Consider the following 20,363-nt stretch of genomic DNA (forward strand, 5'->3'; position numbering starts at 1 on the left):
ATCTCATTGGTCATCTCACGCCAGCTGACCAATATAACATGTTTGTTAAAAGCATTCAGCCATATGTTTAGCTCCTGATATATCCTACAATCTGCATGTTATACATCCACAAGCACACACACTACACACCGATCATGCTGCAGTTTTTGTGGTAGAAAGACGTTCACCTCACCAATTGGTGAAAAAACCGATTCACAGCACAGACTTCTAGAGCTGCTGATTTATAGCAGCTGCTAAATGGTTCAGCGATGAAGTTTTCTGTCTTTCTGATCAATCTGATTAAACCGTTTGTTTGACTTGCCAAGTTCCCTTTTGTTAATTTTCTTCTTTTGTTCCTGATTTGTTGTTTTTGTTTTCTGCAACAATGACTGTGATCTTTTGTTCAACCTCAGTAAGTGAAGCTGTATCACAGGACATGCAGATCATTTCTGTTAGAGAGCAGGATGTGCCTTCAATCTACTTAGGTTTCTGATGATTGAACGTTTGTGCAGCGATCTTGCCAGCGGAAATAAACACAGGAGAGAGGGAAAAAAAAAAAAATCAGGGGTGATTGCAGAATTAAAGATTAAATGCAGAAAATATGTCAGCTTCGTTTTGTGGGATTAAGCTTAATCATATTTGAAAGTTTCCTCCAATCCTGGAGAGTGTTTAGTATTGATTCTGAAAAAAGTTAGTTTGTCAATGAAACCTCGGACTCCGAGAAGTTGGCTGGGTCAGACCAGGTTTCTTCCAGGGACGGATTATTGGGTCTTAACAGGAGGCTAAACGTTGATTGTGCCAAATTAACCTTCAGCTTTGAAAATACGAATCCACATGTGTGACAGCGTAAATAATTTATTCTATTCATACTAATATATACAACCTGACACTAAATACACTGTTTGTTTTGAAGTTGAAAACAATAAAGCAGAGGAATTTAGTTTATATTATCGCCATTATCCACATGTATATCTATGCATATAAATACTTTGAGGTACATTTATTATGCAAAGAGTAATAATTGCAAGATATTATTTAATACAAACTCAGAATCTCGTATCTTTTGTATCTCGTTGTATCTTTCTTTTATCACCCGGCTAGGTATGTTTGTGTTGTCAGGCTTTAACCATGTCTATAAATGTTTGCTGACCATTGGATACATGATTTGACACAAATGTGACATTGTACGGCGGCTTCCCCTTTTTTTTCTCTCTTTCTTTTTTGTTTTGTTTGTTTTGTTTCTCTTCTTCACTTACTCATGTAAGGTTAAAGGCAGCACAGTGTATAATGTTCTATTTTCTCTACTTGTGAAAACATAAAACTAATAAAAATGTTTATAAAAAAAAAGTGGTAAGTTAAACTGACAGAAATGTAATAAAAACACACATTAACAGTTGTAACTGCTTTCTTTTTATACAGGAAGAATGAACAATCCCTCTACTTATAAATGTCTGAACACAACCAAAGAACTTAAACAACCCGACCATTTGTTCTGCACCTCAGTCATGTGTCACACAATATCAAAACTCACATTTCAGGTAATGAAACCCTCAGTCTCCATTACAAAACCCTCATCTGGACTCTGTGAGGTATTGATGTCAATATTCAGTGAACTAAAGTAAAATCCTATAACCTTAAAGCATCTTGAGTCTACTTCACTTTCTCAGTTTACTACACAGTTGTTTTTTTTTTTTTTTTTTTTTTACTGGGCTGTAAATATGACAACTTCTGCAGCAATAAATACGAGAGATCAAGCAGACAGGCTGAAATAGTTATTGCTATCTCCTCAGGCAGTTCCTGTTCTCTGGCTTCTCATTAGCAGCCATCAGAGCAACGTGTGTTAAAAAGGCTTAAAGCAACTCATTAGTGACGATCCAGTTCTTTCCCTGAGTATTCCCACCCATCCATCTTAATCGGCCTTCTTCATCTTCTTATGCAACTATGTTAAAGGATTTTAAGCTCACAATTTACTGTTGTGAGTTTTCTACAGTAAAAGACGGATATAAATCACATTCATTTTATTAGTATGTCAATTATCTAAACATACTGTGTGCTGTCTGTATCTGAGTGGAGAAACAGGGAGATATTACATGAGTTATGTACAATAGTATATTGAATGCTAATGAGTTTTAGTGACAGGATGAAACCAGAATCAAAGATCAAGTCCCCAGATAAACATCTAGGTCAAAGTTTAGAATTGCACACATGTGAACTCTACAATATTCATTAATTAGGCTACTTCTGAAGGGAAGGTGTTTCACCTTTTGTTAGGACTAAAGGAGGCTAAAGGAGCAAAATGCAAATATATGATAAATTACATTCCAATGAAAATAATTATTTTTGTTTTCTCTAATGTTTTTAGTTATTTGATTTTTTTCTGAGTCTCCTAGAGAATCTTCTTTTAATTAAAATCCCTTTTAATTCATCCCCTTTTTAAGCTCTTTTTGTAACGTAAAGATATTTTTTCGCACAGAAAACTTCCTCACTCGAGTCGACAACTTAAGAAATATAAATTTCAGTGCTTGACTAATAAAACAATAATAAACAAAACAGATGCATATCTGTGTGGGAAAACAGGCATTTGAATCCAGCGTCTGACTTCTTTTAAAATAAATTTCTCTTCATACCAAAGTGTATAGCTCTTGAAATGGTTCACCTCTTCAGGAGAGAATGCATTTATGTCCAAGGCTCTTTAGGATACAAGTTGTCAATAATGGCTAAATTAAACATTCATGAGTTTATGAAATGATTCTTTTTAATTCCCCGTGTTGTTTGAGGATCAAATACATCTGGAATGCATTATAATACTTTCCACAGGGAACACAGAAGTTTCCACAGCCGCTTTGAGGAAAGACTGGTTTCCTTTCAGAAATTTTGAGTGAAAACATCCTACTGAGAAACATCTTTACCCAAGAATGGCAGTGAGATGACTAGTAATGAGAAAGCGCTCTCTCAAAAACCTGTGGTTGGTTTAGGGAAGACAGCAGAACATGGTGAGGAAGACAAAGGGAGCAATTTGATGGGCTGAGACACGAACAAACAAGAGCTGCCCGATGAGCGGCCTCAGGTTTTTTTTGGTTTTTTTTTTATCCCCATCCTTTATGCTTTGGTGTGTGTGTGTGTGTGTGTGTGTGTGTGTGTGTGTGTGTGTGTGCGCGTGTTCACCTGTGGCCTTCTCAGGGTTGTTACACATGAAGCAAAGCCAGCCCCCCTCCTCTTCGCTGAACCCAAACAGGTCAAAGAAGCGCACCTCCTCCAGCTGGATGTGAAGGTTGTCCAGGTCCTAAAGATGAAAAATGAGAAAACAGGTTTTATATGTCACTTTTATGTGTCTATCTCCATTTGGACCAACCAAATCCAGACTTCAAAATAAACTTTCCCCAACACGCACATGCACACACAAATATATTAAGTTTTTCTATCCATTGTCACAAGGACTTTGGATTGACTTCTATTAATTTTTAATTCATTTCTATACCCCAAACGTAAGTTTTACCTGTGCAGGCCTGGCCCTAAACCTAACCCAGAACAGTACTTCTTCTTCTTATGGGACCCAAGTTTTAGGACCCATAAGAAGCAGTAGGTCCTCACAACATAGTGTTTGTTGGAAAAATGGGTCTTACAAGATGATAAATGTTAAACACACACACAGAATAATATCAGAGCTTCCTCTTTTTTGCTACCAGACCTCCCTAAATGACCAAGAAGAGGTCTGATTGTGGACACAGATAAACCATGTGAGGATAAAACAGGTCAGAACATGCATGTGCAGTGAGAGTGACTGAGGACTTTCTGGAAATCAAACGGAGACCTGACAGATTTTTTTCCATTTCCATTTCCGAATATGAGGGAGTGAAGCAAATGGAACGTTATTGGTGAGTGAGTTACGTTAAGGTCACTGAGTTTATAGCACATTAATAGAACCTATTATTTAAACGAACAAAATAACAGAGTCATGTTCTTAAATGACTTGGATTTACTTTGAGGACAAAAATCTGGATTGGGCATCCCTAATTGATTCTTCGACAGTCAAAGTAGCAAATTTACTGTCATGCTGATTCTACAGCAGGGCTCCCAAACTGCATTCCTCACCGGCCAACGTCCTCCGGCATTTTACGCGTCTCTGCTTCAAGCACACCTGGCTCCAATATTAGCTCATTAGAAGAGCGCCGCAGAGCTGACTGCATGCTAGTGATGCAATTTCAGCATTTAATTCAAGTGTGTAGGCCAAGCGACACATCTAAAAGATGCAGGGCTTTGCCCTTGAGGAATGCAGTTTTTTTTATCCCCATCCTTTATCCTTGGATGGGGAGAGCAACTCAGATGCTGGGTCTCAATTCAATAAAAATTTAACTGCATCACTAGCATCTAGCATCACGGAAAATCTGGAATACGTTATCCTCTGCGAGATCCCATTCGTGACTATGGCATTTCATGATTTTCTCTTTTAGAAAACAGAACAGGAAATAGAGTTAGGAAAACCTTTTTTTTTCACATTTTCAATATTAAATTAACAAAAAGACTATCTATTTTTAAGTCAGACATTTTGAGCTTCCATACTTGTCCTCTCTTTCCAGTACCTCAAATTCTACAATATAGTATTTATTATTTTCCCCTTCATATCAAGGAGCAGAACACAATTATTATTTCAATGACTGAACTTTAAAAGAAAGATGTACACAAATCAGAAGGTTGAAGGTCAAACCAGCACATGCTCATATTTTACTATGCAAGCTGACTTCTTTGGGGAAAAAAAAAATCAAAAAGAAGATGTACGGTTTTACAACGCTTACAAGTTTCAATAATAATAATAAAAAACTTCATTATTGTTTCTCGTTTGTAGTAAAAACAATGTATCAGCCAGAAACTGACCAAGAATGCAAAATTGGAACATAAATTTGCAGCAGAACACATTTGGGAATGAATTATTTCACAACCGCAAATGAGCAAGATGGCAATCATTTACTTGTGAACCCACCAACACAGAATGCCAGTCAAATGAGAAGTACATCACTGTATTGTTAATTTAAACTTCAAAGATCCTGCTTGACAAATATGCTGCTGAGCTGTGAAACAACACACAACATTTTTGATTCATCAGGGAAGAAATATAAATCACTCTAATAAAGACATATAGAGACAACAAGCATGATGTCTCCTTTCCCTGTGGCGCCTAGTCCACATCTGTCTGCCTCCATCCACTCTTTAACTTAGTGTTCAGGTTATAATTACTTCCAAATAAAGATAAAAAACTGCAAGTACTTCCAAGAAAAAGAGCATGTGCTGCCCTGATTCAGCAAAAATAAACTTCGATACCATTTACGAACCGTATCCCCATGTTTACTTCACGTACATGTTTCGGATGCGCACAAATCTTGGAAGCATTTAGATGAGAAACAAGCTAAGTTAATGAGATCGCATAAGTTTATCTGAAACTGCTGAGAGGAACTCAAATGAGAAACAGGCTTCATTTCGGCCTCCTTGGACATTTAGATTTCATAAATGAAAGTCAGGAATCCAGACACTAAAAGCTTTTTTAAAAGGGCACACAGAGGGATTGCATGTCCCTAAACATCTTTATCTAATCAGCTTCAGCTCAGTCTTTATCACCATGTAACCCACTTTCCACCCATTTCTTCCTCAAACAAACCAAGGAAACAAAAGGTCAAATAAGACAACCCCTTCTCCCTCCAGTCTCCTCCTGTTTCTTTTGGTCTCCATGGCTGTATATTATTCTAACTTTACTTATGCTCTTATTCCTGTCATTTATTTTTTTCCTTTAGATTTTCTTGTGCTTACAGTCATGCAAAATAAAAGATCTATTGCAGCTTAATCCACAGTTTTAATTATTACTTTATCTCCGTCATGTCCTCCTTTTTCGTGCTTCCTGTCTTCTCCAATCCATCACCAGCTCTCCGTCTTGTTGTCTTTACCTCCCTTCATGTTTCTCATTTTGTCTTCCACCAGCTTTCTGTTTTCTCTGGACCATAAAACTGCTTAAAATGAGTTGTCAGAAGCCAAACGTAAGTCCCCTCTTAAATCACAGAAGCCCCATAAAGCTTTGCAGCCTCCCTTTAAATCTCCCTGCTGATGCAGATGTAATTGCTAACCTTTTCTGCCTCATGTAAACGTGTCTGACATATGGTTCTGATCGGCTCTCAGGACTCGGAGAGAAACTGTGGACCTGATTGGGAAGGAAAAGAGGAAATGCTGTGCCGCATATAGATTCAGAGAAAGGTTGTGATCTTCTCCCTTCCTCTCCCTTGTTAAATCTCGTCTTCTTTTGGACTTTTTTCTGCTCCCACAGAAAGAGAGGCCACACCGATTTTAAAGAAACAAACAGGGATTTAGCTACAGCCAATTCTTCCTGTTCTTCAGACCAAACATGATTCTGGTCACCAATCTGTGCCACAAACTTAAGTTGTTTTTCAAAAATTGGTTCTGAAGTGCATTTGAGATCAATGTCCTCTTCAGACAATCAATTCTGTTCATCTTGAGCAATGCACTGGGACTGCAAGCAGCACAAAAAACCCTCAGCATGACGCTACCACCTCCATGCTGGACATTTGGCACAGTGTTGTCAAGTTTAAAAACCTCCTTGAGCCAAACAGCTTAATCTTTGCATTGTCTTTGATGTGACACTGAAGACATTGCCTCGCTTTTCTCTGTGTGAGTAACTTCAGGGTTCACATCCCAACCTAAGCTGGTTGCAGCGAAACTGTATACTTAAAGTGAGAGAAAGGACAGATGTGGTTTCTTTGTAGCTGTAATCATTTAGTAATGCCTTCTGACGTTGTGACATTTTCAAAAAGAGCCTCCCACTACCACAGCATAACAAACGCATAGTAAAAGCTACACATACACTGAAAACACACGTCTGCTCTGTGTGGCTCGGCTTTGAACTGGCGCAACACAAACAGACATGACAAAGACGACTGAGCGCGAGACGAGGACTTGTATAAAGAAATGTCCATTTACCGGAGTCAAAATGTAAATACAAATGACGTTCACACTTTGTGATGATATCAGTCCCACTGCTGGGTACACACACCACACACACACTTTATATGCATGTGTACAGACATACACATACATGCAAATATATAAATATATATGCATATATAGAAGTTTACCTTTCTTTGTGGGGTGGATTGTTGTGTCATGGCCATGGAAAAGCTGTGTGATCCTTTAAGCTGCGTCTTCTCCCAAAGAGAAGCTAATCTTTCGACACTCTTGTCTCTGCTGCACAGAGTGGCACTTGACTTGCTCTGTCGAAACCAGACACAAAATTAAACACAAGGGAAAATCCACAGTGCGTAAAATCAATTTAACCCACACCTTTTGAAGATGGCAAGTTTTTGTGATAGAAAAAAAATCACAACAATATCAGCTTTATTCTCCAAACTTATGAACACAAACAAGGAGATGTATTTTTATTAGTCGATTGTCACAGTTTGGACCTGGCTGTTTTTGTTGCTGAGCCAAACCACACAGTCATGAATGAAAGGTTTCAGAATCAACATGTGACTCTGAAAAGTACAAACTTACACAAACAAGCTGTTACAGTTGATTTAGCTCAAAGCCAATTATTTGTTTATTTTTTAGCTGGGTTACACATGATATATCACACATTAAATGTACTTTATCACTACTTATCATGGTCTAATTTTCACAGAAACCTGACATTTCACCAGGCATGTGTGGAATTTTTATTTCAGCAGTGAAATTTGAAAAAAAAAAAAAAAAAAAATCAAAGAAACAGATCCTGGACATAGGACAAATGCATACCTCTAATATTTATGGTGGTAAATTTAAATGATGAATTTTAACTTGGTGAAGGCATGTCTAGCCTATTGGGAGTGGTCTCCTGCAGTTATGGCAAGTCAACCGTATGAGCTGTGTCCCAGAAACAAAGCATTAATTTCACTCTCAACAAAGTGTTTGAAAGAGTTGTTAAATGGACAAATCACTACCTTCTAAGCCACATGCAAATTAAAGCGTCCTGTATCCACGGGCGCCTGTGGAACTAGATGCAAAATGTCTGAAAATAAATTAATCTTTCATCGAAATACCATAATTCCACAAAATAATTATTGCCGTTCTCACATTTTAGAGATAGCTTCACCATCACTGTAACAAATCCAGTTATTTTTAATGATTACATTTTAATTTTCACTCTTGCTACTTTCTTGTAGCCATTTCCTGGCGTTGCTCGTTGAATGCGGGTAAGTGTGGTTTCGTCTCACCCTCTCTTCCTTTTTAAGTGTTTTAACTCTTATCCCTGTTGTGTTGACTAACGGGTCGATAGTCTGGTAACTTTTTGTTTGTTGCATCAGAAATTTGTGGTGCATTTTTTTTTCTCACTTTGAATAATCATCCTGGTAAAATGAATTTGAATCTGAACGGTTCAATTTTCCCGTTTTAAACCCAAAGTGTAGTTACATATGCAGACTGGTGACTTGGGAGCACCTGCAGATGCAGCAGCATGATGTGAATCCAAAGGTGAGGCTGTTGGCTGGTCAGGAGGAAACTGGATTTGGCGTACAGGCAGTAGTATCCCTTCAGCGGACAGGAGAACGAGAGCTTGGCAACGCAGCCACGATTTGAATCTGTTGCAAAAAAAAACAACAAAAAAAAAAAACACCAACTGTCAACAACAAATTTTAAAAAATTGCAGCAGATATATACATTCACAATCTTATTGGTCATGGTAATAAAAAACCTGGACAGGAGTATGTAAACATTTGCAGTTATTTTCTATTTAAACATCTCTCTCTTCGTGTTTATTCTTCTCCGAATGCTAAACATCAACAGCTCAGCTCGGTAACAGAGTTATGGGAATTATACCCAAGAATTACACCACATCTAAATCATCATAAAAAAGTCTTTTCTTTCTACCATCGCCTCCCAAAACACTCGGGGAAAAAGCAAATATTTTGACACTGCAGAAAAATCCTGTGGGCTCATAAAGAAAAAGAAAAATGAAACAGATGGGATACTGAGGCACATTCTCAGCTAAATGACAGCCGTAGGAGTTCAATTGATCTAGCCAGCTGATGTAACGCAACTGATACAGGTCAAACTAATCTCGTTACCTTGACACATAAAACAGGCTGTCAGCACCGTCAATGAGTTTGTTCAAGACACACAAAAACTTCATACTGGCTCACTGATTTTCTGCGCTGGAGTATTTTGTCTACAAGTCCTGACATGACACCATCATAACCTGATTACAAAAGGCTAAAGCAGAGAAAAGACCAAGGGGTGGACAGAGAGTCCCGTCCAACAAGCAAGTCCAGATGAAGTTGTCTTTCGCTGGAGCATCATCATGAAACTCTGTGTGTCTCATCCTTTTCACCGTTTACATTAAACGCTCAGTGTGATGCAGTTCTGATGAAGGAGCTCTGATAGGAGCTGGGCTGTGAGCCCTGGTGTCGATCGTCATCAACGCTATGAGAATTCATTCACAGTAAGAGTAAAGAGTGTTTTTATCGCGCCATGCTTTACATTTATTTCTAGATTTCGTCAGATTACCAGAGTTTCCAGAGATGATTTCATTAAATTAAATTAATTAATGAAGTGTTTTGACCACTATGAGATACAATGACTAAAATGAACTGATTATAAAATTGAGTTTCACTCAAAATATCTTCGTCTCAGGTTGTCATGATCCTCCATGTTTGGGTCTATCGTGCGTTTAATGGAATCTGCCTGCTGCAAATGGTTTAATGCAGAAAAACTGCACCTGTGAGTAGAAATGTTTGCGTGGTTGCAAATAATTTTAATTCTGCATATGATTTTCATATGCATTTTTCTAGTGCAGGATATCAGCTCATCTGTCCATCTGTCAAATACCACAATCTCAATTTCAACGACATTACACGTTGCGAAGCTGCAGCAAAAACAAACCCCTTGAAAAACAGAAATAAAAAACAAGATGATGAGCTCGGTTAAAACGTGCCAGCCAAGGTTTGGCTAATCAAATTGATTAGGAAAATGAAAATAAGCGAACGTAATCAGACAGAAATGACAATAAAATATCTGATCCCTAAATATCCGAAAGATGACTGACAACACGTGAAAGCGGATTAGATTTGGAGGCAAAGCCGTTTCGCATTTCATTGTTTTATTCATGTGAACCTCTTGAACTCTTTGTTTCTGCTCTGTGTTGGCTGGAGAGTCTGCAGCCACACTGAAACTGCTCCCATATACTCATGGCTGTTCATACTTTGCATTACATTACCTTCATCTGTTTCAGCTTAGTGTCACGGGCAATTCTTATGCCACTCACTTCTTACTGTGAGGATGTTTTTTCCCCACATGTAATCTTCTTCACTTCATCAATTTGCTCATCTGTGTTTACTGACCTGATTAAAAACTGTGTTAATCACCCCTGTTTGATTACGTATCCTCTGACAGGTGTCAGGATTTGTCACATACAACGTAGGACATACAAAGACCAGACAAGTCCAGACAAGAGACAGAGACAACAGGTGGACTTAAATACAAAGGGAGGGTAATCAAGGGAACGAGACACACCTGAGAACAATCAAGGGCTGACAGGACAACACAGAGACTCCGGGAAACGGGACTAAACACAGAAAATCCCAAAATAACTAAACAGAAAAACACGGATCATGACAACAGGTTGTCTTTTATTTAGCTTTAAAGCGGTGCTACTACACATACTGGCTGATTAGACCAGAGTGAGAGTATTTATATTCTAGAATATAAAAGATGCACTGAAAATCGATCACTCATACTGCATTAGCAGGGGCTTTACAATTATAAAAAGTGTAGTTGTATAAGTGTGCTTGGTCTGACTTAAGAGATTTTTGCCTTCATAAAATCATATTTTGATGTTTCTTCTCGCCGTTTACATTTAGAAGATGGCAAGAAAATAAACATTTTGATGTTCTTTTACCAAAAGCTGCTGGAAATAGGTAGGAGCTAACACTTAAACCACAAGTATGAACGTATCAGCTTCTGAAAACCTGCAGATTCTTGCTCATGTTCATTCTTGCAGCAACAGTGAATAAAGGATTTGGTCCTCAAACCCCAACTCTCTGCTGGGGGGGAGGGAATGTCCAACATATATTAGAGACAGAAACATGACTGTTTACAATAAGGACAAACTGAAACTAAATTTCTGCAGTTTCAAGGTCTTTTGAAAAGACAGTGTTGGAGCGCTATAATGTCTGTCACTCTGTCAAATATGAATCATCACACCTACTTTAAGTAGCAGAAGTTCATTTTATTAGTAGATGTACTACAAATTGTCTTTTCAAGCCCAGCAGCTGATGAAATTGAACATATTGTTTTTTTTTTTTTTTTATCTTAACCAAGTACACAACGTAGGGCATGTAAATTAACTTATGCCATTTTTTTCCATTTATATCTGAACTTTTAAAAATGTTCCTGTTGCTAATTAAGTCTCTGAATTTAATTTACAACCTTCACCTGCATGGCTCCTTCTACCTTGTGACAGATGTGTTATATCTAATAGCATTGTTTACAGTGGAACATGTTCAGTTTTGTGTTGGGCATTTTTTGGGCCCTCTGAAGGTGGATGGGAGACTGAACCCTACAGCTCCTGCTTGTACAGGGAAAATCCGGCAAGTACTTTAACAACAAAGAATAAAACATGATGTGAAGTTTATGCATGCTAAATCAATTATCAATGCTGCCTACACTGATTTAAAACGCCGGAGGCGGTTCAGCAGTCGTCTTTCTCAACGCAGAGACGAAATTTGGCAGAATGGCTAGTCAGAGGCCAACCAGTCCGAGACCAAACCAGTGAACAGCTTGAGGAACAGGAGACAAGCCACTGTGCTTGTTTATGGTTTCCCAACTCATAACTGAGGCGCATGTTTGCGGAATACAATAAACAATATCAAACAACAGTAAAGAACAGATTAAGCTGTTAGGTGTTGGCAGAGGGGATATGGCTAGTTTTTCAAGGGTGTAACCCACAAACTCGACTCTATTGTTCAACTCACAAAAGCATTATTCTTAAAAATGTGGCACCAATTAAACAGCTAAAAATGCTTTTTGTGGAAAGTTTACATGAAGAAATTCCTCGTTTTAGACATCATACAATAACACTGTTTTAGGCTTTCCACCAAACAGCAAAAAACACAGATCACAAGGAAAGTATGTCAGGACGTTTTAGTGGTTTTTGAAATAGTAACCTTTTAGGTCTGCAGTATAACCTGAAAGCAGAAATCCAGACCCAGTGTAGTTGCTAGATGTTTCCGTTTCCTCCAGTAAATAAAGGCTACTCTGTGCTGTAATGCACACATGTTTCAAATCAATGTGAAGCCTTTGAAAAACCTATGAAAATTGCATATTACACATAAAGTGTAGACATACCAAGGTAAAGAGTTGTAGGAAGTGCCAAACTGCAGGAGGTATAGTGCATAAAGGACAAAGATAAACCACAGGAGCATCATGTGAGCCTTATCCCTACCTGGTGTGGTCGTACACAGTAAATGAAAACAGACCTCAGAGATACAATACACAATGGAAGGTGTCTCTGCAGACAAGATAGAAAATAATTGGGTGGATCAAGAAATGCAACAGACATTTGAAGATCGCGCCAAAAAGCCAGAAGTGGCTTATTGTACCGATATGTGGCTTGGACAGGGTTTGAACCATTAATCAAGACATGTTATTTTAAAATCAAAGTTTAAACCCATGAGAAATAAATCTGTCTTTTTGGGTCTAAAGTGCAACTAATCAGCTCAATACTGGCCGCTGCGCTGAGACCAAGAGTTGGAGGAGAAGCTAAGGTATATTCATAACACACCGTTAATCAACACCTGTCACCACATGTAACTATCAACTCTTTTATTTTCAGGACGTCACGTAAAATCTCCACTGTCCTCCCCCTTCTGGAAAATCTTCTCACAATCATTTTTATAATTACTACGTTACAGTTTATTCTAGTGCTTGAGCTCATGCCAGTAATGTAGTACTTTATGGAAAATAATGTACCATGCAATCTTAAACCAGTGGTGTCCAAAGTTAACCCCCGGAGGGCTGGTGTGCTTTTAGTTGTTTCCCCGGTTCAATACATCTGACTCAAATGATGGTTCATTAGCAGACCTCCACAGAAGTTTACAACATGCAGAGGATGGGCCATTTAAATCAGCTGTGAAGATTCAATCAGCAGAAATATCTAAAACTGGCAGGACAAATTTCAAATTATTTTATTAGGATTTAATGTGATTTTCCTTCCCGAAGGAGAAACAAGAAAATCTAAATGAAAACAGAATCCAGTGCCACTGACTGTTCTCTGTAATGCATCTGATTTCTGTGAACAAATCGTGGGATAGTTGGGTAATTTTAACGAACAGACAGCATCATGACGACCAATAAATCAACAAAGTTGTTGAGAAGTTCAAAGAGGAGTTAGGCAGCAATACAAACCAGAAATATTTACTCCAAATAAAGGCAAAACATGCAACATTTCTGACATTCTCATTTGTAAAAGAAGAGAAATAAAAAGCCTTTCAGCTTCGTTCACCTTCATAATACTGCATCCTTTTTTCTTGGTCTGTAAAATAAAAATCTCTAGAAAATAAATCTCGCGGTTGGCAAAGCTTCAGCTACGTCAATATTTCTGCAGCACATGGCACTTCTAGGTCTGGTTGTAGAAAACCCATTAGGAATCACTCACTTTACCTTCAATCACACACTGCTCTGGAACCGGGATCCGCTTCGCCATGTCTTTGCAGAACTCCCTGATCGTCTCCATATTGTCTCTCAAATGGATGAAGAGTCTGTCGGCTTGCACCTGTTCTGCTTCCTCTCCGTTCTCATCTTTGATCTCAGCTTTTTCCACCTCCTTCCTCTCCGCTGTGACAGACACGGAGTTGTCGCTTGTCAGTTTCTTTTCTGACGGTGAGACTTCATGGTTGCCTGAGGCCTGATTTGACTGAGCGTTGGAAACGCAGTTCTCTGTGCTCGGCTCCACGGCTTCGCTGTCCTCTCCTGTATCTGAGCTGATGGAGCGCGAGCGCGCAATATGAAGAGCCAGGCTCTTTGACCTGTTGAAGACCAGAAAATTAAATGAATGAAGAAAATATCAAACTTAAATGACTTAAACTTCAATTATTACCGTTGTTCTAACAAAGCTTTTTTGTAAGCTTTTTGGTGACCATACTGTTTGAAAAACAGATTTTATCAGATATAGATGTGCTAATTCTCTTGTTTTAGTTACTGCCACCAATTCCTCCATAGAAATATATGTTTTATTATGGTGTCTTCCAAGAACCCTGCTCTATTCACGGATTTAAAGAAATGATTGGATGCACTGTCACCATCACAAACTAACCTGTTGAATCTCATCTCCTGTCTCTCCTCCTTGGCGCCTTGGCTCAGGCTGTGGCGTCGCTGCTGTGGAGGAGACTCCTCCCCTTCCTCCTCTGTCGTTCCCACATTTTGTGTCTTCTCGTCAAAATTCTGGATTTTTACCTGCAGTCGCTGCTCAGACGTCCCTCGTCCTCGACCAGCGGGGAGAGATCCACCTGAAGCCGGACGTGCCTCTTCCACCCTGTAAGAGATTTAGATTGTTCTTTTCTGATTGGCAGAATGTTTGGATCCATTCCCGACACAGTTTCTTTGATTTGATATTTTTATTTTTTTAACTTCCAGGTGCCGCATTATTGTGTGTATTTTGTAACTCAAAATTATTTTATTTATAATAAAATATTTATTACAGTTTTGTGTGGTTTTCATACTAATATAATACACACACATCAAACATTTTTTCCAGCTTTGCATGCACAGCAAACACAGAACAAAGAAAAATCAGTGTGCAGAACCACCTGCATTCAGACTTATTCTTAGCAAGACTGAATATGGTAAGACTCATAGAAATGATCTGATTAGTGCAGACGGCAGACTCTAAGGTAACAACATTCAGTGTTTTGCTTGCCGTCGTTTTCTCATCAACTCCAACCTGCAGTGAAGGGTGGTTTTGTCCTCCAGTCGTCTTTCCAACACTCTGGCTATGGCAGTGAACGAGTTGCTCATTCTGTAGATGTCTTTCCCACAGCCTCCCAGTAACGACGGGTATCTGTCAGTCAGAGCTCTGATCTCCTGCAGCAAGGTGTGGTGAAAGCTGTGCTCCGTGCTGCCCAGCAGGGACACCAGGTAGACCAGTGAGCTGTGGGCATGCATCTGGAGGAAGGGGGCAACAGAAATCAGCAAGCGTACAGTTTGGTAGCAAACAGACACACTTTTAAAGTAGGTACATTACAGGGTATGTTTTAAGAAAAAGTACACTAACAACTGAATTGAAAACAAGATCTGTTTTATAACATCCAGTGTCATAGCTTAGGAATATACAGAGAAACAGGAAATCTCTCTCTAAAGGCATTAGATAAATCTAATAAATCCATTTCTGCAACAAGAAATCGATTTATCTTTACAGAAAAAACAAGGTTATGTTAAATATCATTTTACAGGCATAATGTTTCATGAATGATTGGGATTGCCAAAGTGCAATTAATGTAACTAAATGAGTGAAATCCAGTTTCTTACAGTGACACTAAAAAACAAAACTGTTTTTTTTTAGATATGTCTGATGCAGCTTCTGTGAAAGGTTGTTGTATTGTTTAATTAAACTGTGCCAATGGACTTTAATTGATCATAGCTATTATAATACAATTCAATCAGTACTTATTTGTATTGTGAAAAAAAAACCCCTTTAATGTATCTTTCTATTTTGAGAACAGTTCCTGGAAAAAAACAAAAACAATTTTGCCTTGTAAATATTAAAAACATTTTTAAAAGTACTTAAACTGAATAAAGTAATATATTGGCGGTTGATGTTTGTGTTAGTATCAGCTTTTTAATTTGAAGCATGAGATTATGCTGCTAATTATACTGAGAAGGTTAATTTTTCAGACCTTTTCAAATCCTTTCCAAAGATGTCAGAGTAAAAGTAAAGGTTAGAAGATCATTTAAAAGGAGTTGATCAAGAAAAAAAAAAAAAATAACCAGACGTAATTACCAAAAACATATTTGTTTGTTCAGATATATTCAGTCTTATGGTTATTTTCTAATGTTGTTCTTTCTTGAAGTGCCTCTAAAATTGAATCTGCTGCTTTATGGGAAAACACTGGATCTGAATGTATAGGTTTTGCTAAAAAGGTGAATTTAAATGCGATTAGTTTTGCACTTCCAGCTAGAAGGGAGGTCGGCTCTGACAGTGTAAGCTTGAGCTCTTTTTTGTCTAAATCATGATAAACTATAATAAACACAAGCACATGCAGCCAGCTCTCTGCAAGCTGAGCAAGTATAAACTCCTCCATTCTCCGAAATGCGATTTCCTAGCAAGGGGTCTTTGTAATAATATTCATATTTCATCATCCTCTGTCTGCTGTTGTTTATCTCCTGTTCAACCTGCCCTGTGCTGACGCAAAGCGACTCTAACTCCCAAACCAAGACTGAACTCACAGTAATTAGAACAGATGCTAAAAACATAACAATTCTCTCTGGCTGTGATCCAGGTCAGAGTCAAGGCCTTCATGTGGCGATACAAACAAAAACTTTCCTTTAAAAAAAAAACAAAAAAAAAACAATGAAACCTTTGAAACAACTTTTCTTTTTTTTTTCTAAATAAGGCCAGGTATAAAAACAGAGCCAAAATCTGCTTACATATTTTAAAACGCACAAAATAATGAGTTGAGGAGGACGAAGCTACATCTGGCACCTTTCATAAGCACTCTCTGTAGAGCCATAAATTTATTCACTGATCCCAAAAAGAGTAGAATATGTAGCACTTGACCTTAGACTTTGGTAATATGCCACAAGGATTTGCAGGAGTTTAGCCCATATATGAGTCAGAAGCTCGCCTGCAGCTCAGGCTGGAGGTAAAAAGACTAGGATGATTTCTATTCACGCAGATTGCAGTTTTAATTTTCGTTTAAAACAAAACTTTTACATATTGCTTTAAAAAAACAAAACATCAATTCATGAGTATTATGCTACGTGAAGCTTCCCTCCATCATCACACACAGCAAACAATTTGCTGTATAATTATTTAGAAGCACTTGGCAAGGATTCAGCATCGTAAGCATCGGCTTACTTTAGGCTGCAATAGATCACTAATCAGTGTAAACAGCTTTTTAATTGTAAGTTTCTAAACATTGTGGCAGCACAACAAGAGTCAAGAGTCAAATTATAATATCAACTGTCTCGTTTCAGGAGGACACACAGAGAAAATACTTAATATTACTCTGACATGCGGATTTTAGCCTGGTGCTACGACCAAATCAGTGACGATGTGTTTGGAGCAAAAACAACCAGAAATGCAGCATCATTAAAATCATTTGCAAAGCATTTTATCTCTGGAGAGCTTCTGAAATCTGCATTACATCATTAATTGAATGGCTGAATTGAAATCATTTGTTTATAAAGTGCCTCAAGGCAACACTTGTTGTGAAATGGCTTTATGTAAACTATACTGAATTTAAATGAATATATCCATTGTAGATAAACTATACTACGACAATTATCTCTTTACATCTCAACATCTGTGTCTACTGTCTATATATTTTTATTGTGCTTTTCAGGCATATGCTCAGCTGGGAACCAAACAATCCAATCTTTCAAAAGTATTAGGTTGAGAAACAGGAAGGATTCATATTTTTTGTGAGTTGTAGTGTTTGGTTAATTAACTTTTTAGTTTTTACCTAATCCCATCCAAGACAGGAATCTTTTTAGGTTTCATAGACGTTTTTCATGATGTGCTCTAAGGGAGTAGTTTTAAAATGTAACCAGATATTCCTTTGAACAAAATATACATTTTTCAGATTCGTGAGGGATTTCAGAGAGTGAAAAATAATTCTCCTTTCAGTAAACTGAAACATAATCATCCCCTTAAGAAATCCTGATATAATATTCGACATGTTCATGACACACTGTGTAACTTTAAACTAGTACTTATAACTTACTTTTGGGATGTTTTTATATTGTCTTCTGGGAAAAACTGAGTATTCGTAACATAAAAACAACAACCACTTCAGCCACGGGGGAGTTATTTATCAGATTACAGACACTTTTATAGAGGAAAACTACTTAAAAATAATTTAATGCATTGGCACAATCCACTGCTGGTCAGTTTGCTGGATACTGCACAGACACTCAAGTGTGGATCAAAACTAATTATTGTAAAAAAGATCTTCAATTTTCATTTAAAGTTTGCCACAAGTGGACAGGAAAGATGCTGGAGAAGAGGTCAGATGAGGTCAATACTGAACTGTCTGGTCTACATGTAAAAGAAGCCAGAAAAAGCCTACACATGAAGCCATCCCTGCTGCAGAGCATTATGGGATGTAGATGTGGTGTTTTATCAAATTAGGCATCTATAGTAATATTTGAAAATATAATGTCTGTCGCTCAATCTGACCTTGAGCTATTTAACAAAAGGGAAATGGATAAAACAGTCTTTTTGTCAAATGTTTTGTGAGGTGGAAAATTTTGAAGATTTTTTTAATTAAAAATGCTAAATAATATATTCTTGCAAAATTACTTATTTCACAAGAACAATACATTAAATTTGAATTATTATAGTGTATCAAACATAGGTCCTTGTTAAAAATAGACTGGTAAGTCATGGATCAAAAGCACATATTTGCCTTATGAAGAGAAAGACCTTCACTTTTTCTGGGTCAATTGTTTCTTATTGTCTTGGTCTGCATGTATAGTCCTTGACGTTGCCAGATTTAGGGATTAGCTAAATCCAAATCTGCTTTTGAGTGACCATTATTGGATACCTCTGGTTATACTTATTTAAAAATAAAAATGAAATGAACAAATGTGGTTATGAAAGGAAGAACTATTGTGTTCCACACAGACCTTTCAGTTTTAGGAAAAGCTCAGTTTAATTTAATTTTTTAAAAGTCTACCTTTTACAAAAACACAAAATCATTCTGAGAGGAAAAAAACTACACTTTAGCATTTGCATTTCACTAAATTCAAATGCTAAACACACAGATATTTATTTGAATACCATTTATAAACCATCAAAAGTCAGTCAAAATTACACACAACGATCCATCATTATATCCAAATTGCTAGAAAGTAACCGGGGTCCAAAAGTCAAACATGAGGAATAGAATGCTCAGATCTGCTTATTTGCGGACCAAATAAGCAGATATGGTGTTATAGTCATTAAGAATGCTATTAATTCAATTGTTAAAACTGCAAAAGATCTACCTTGGAGCTAAATGAAAACTTGGCAAACACTGAACAACACGATAAGTCACTGAAAGCTTTAAAATAAACACATGGTCTCACCAACCCGACTCATGAAGGAGTTCAACAGCATGGAAGAATTATCACTATTATTATTATCAGATGGCACATTTATCTCAAAACTGTTGGACTTTTTGAAAAGCGTATAGTGTTTCCTTCACTAGTGATATATTCTGATCTAACAAGCAATAGATCCACACACAGAATCCAGCCTGAGCTCCCTTCAAGGGGGTCGAGGAAGAAAGGGAAACAGTTGTGCAATCGAGAGCGAGGTCATCCCGCGTGCATGTGTTCTTACAAACGAGTGTTTACGAGTGCGCATGCATGCATGCATGCAGGGCACAGCACAAACCCACAGGAGGCATTCCCCACTGCCATCACCAAGAGGCCTCTGCAGGAGCATTTTCAGAAAACAAGCGTTATTTTCCAAATAGTTCCAAGGTGAAGAAAGACGGGACACCGTGGTCCGACAAACCCTTGTGTGCGGGTGTGTGTGAGTGGGCGCGGGTGCATTTGAGGGTGTGATGAAGTTGGCCTGGCGGGCTGCTTGACAAGAAGATTGAGCAGGAAGCAGCTTTTAGAGGAAATGTTGCCCTGGAGAGAGGTCTGTGCGTGTGTTTGCAGTATCTGCAAAAATACCCCGTGTGATGTGTACGTGGAAAGAAAATATCTCATCTGGAGACTAATATGTATTCCCCTGTGGCTAATTTTCCCAAAACGCATTTAAGCTGCGCTAAGTAGACCCGAGAGAGGAGAGAAAGTGGGACCCTAAGAGCTGAATGTCATTCTTCTTCCTGAGACTAAGATATACTTTTTATCCAGAGGAAAACCTTCCCTGACATAAGTGTGTGGTGATTGATTGAGTGCTAAACTTGCCTTTACAGAAATGAGTCAAACATTTGAACAGATTAACTCATGTCACACAGGAGATCCTAATCTTAGCCTTCACAACAGACACAGAAAAGTGGAAAAACACAGTTCCTGAAATTTATAATGTGATTTTAGCCTCTTCTGAACTCCATCCTGTAACTCATTCATCTAGAGCAGAGAAATAAAGACATGGTAATTTACTTTATCAGATACAGTAGATTCAGGTGTTTTGGCGGGGGAGGGAA

The 20,363-nt window shown here is 37.9% G+C and overlaps 1 protein-coding gene across 1 annotated transcript in view; it reads right to left on the reverse strand.

The window, feature by feature from the left end:
- Positions 1-20,363, reverse strand: part of veph1 (ventricular zone expressed PH domain-containing 1) — an 82,325-nt gene that overhangs the window by 5,988 nt on the left and 55,974 nt on the right. Inside the window, exons 7-12 of the mRNA XM_015057460.1 lie at positions 14,945-15,165; positions 14,318-14,536; positions 13,666-14,030; positions 8,449-8,588; positions 7,113-7,247; positions 3,145-3,262 (exon numbers count right to left, since the gene is read on the reverse strand). Coding sequence (XP_014912946.1) covers positions 3,145-3,262; positions 7,113-7,247; positions 8,449-8,588; positions 13,666-14,030; positions 14,318-14,536; positions 14,945-15,165 — 1,198 coding nt within the window. The remainder of the gene's footprint in view (positions 1-3,144; positions 3,263-7,112; positions 7,248-8,448; positions 8,589-13,665; positions 14,031-14,317; positions 14,537-14,944; positions 15,166-20,363) is intronic.

The sequence above is a fragment of the Poecilia latipinna genome, unplaced genomic scaffold, assembly GCF_001443285.1.
Source record: "Poecilia latipinna isolate Pla-1442-1.1 unplaced genomic scaffold, P_latipinna-1.0 Scaffold1465, whole genome shotgun sequence".
In the NCBI taxonomy this organism is placed as follows: domain Eukaryota; kingdom Metazoa; phylum Chordata; class Actinopteri; order Cyprinodontiformes; family Poeciliidae; genus Poecilia; species Poecilia latipinna.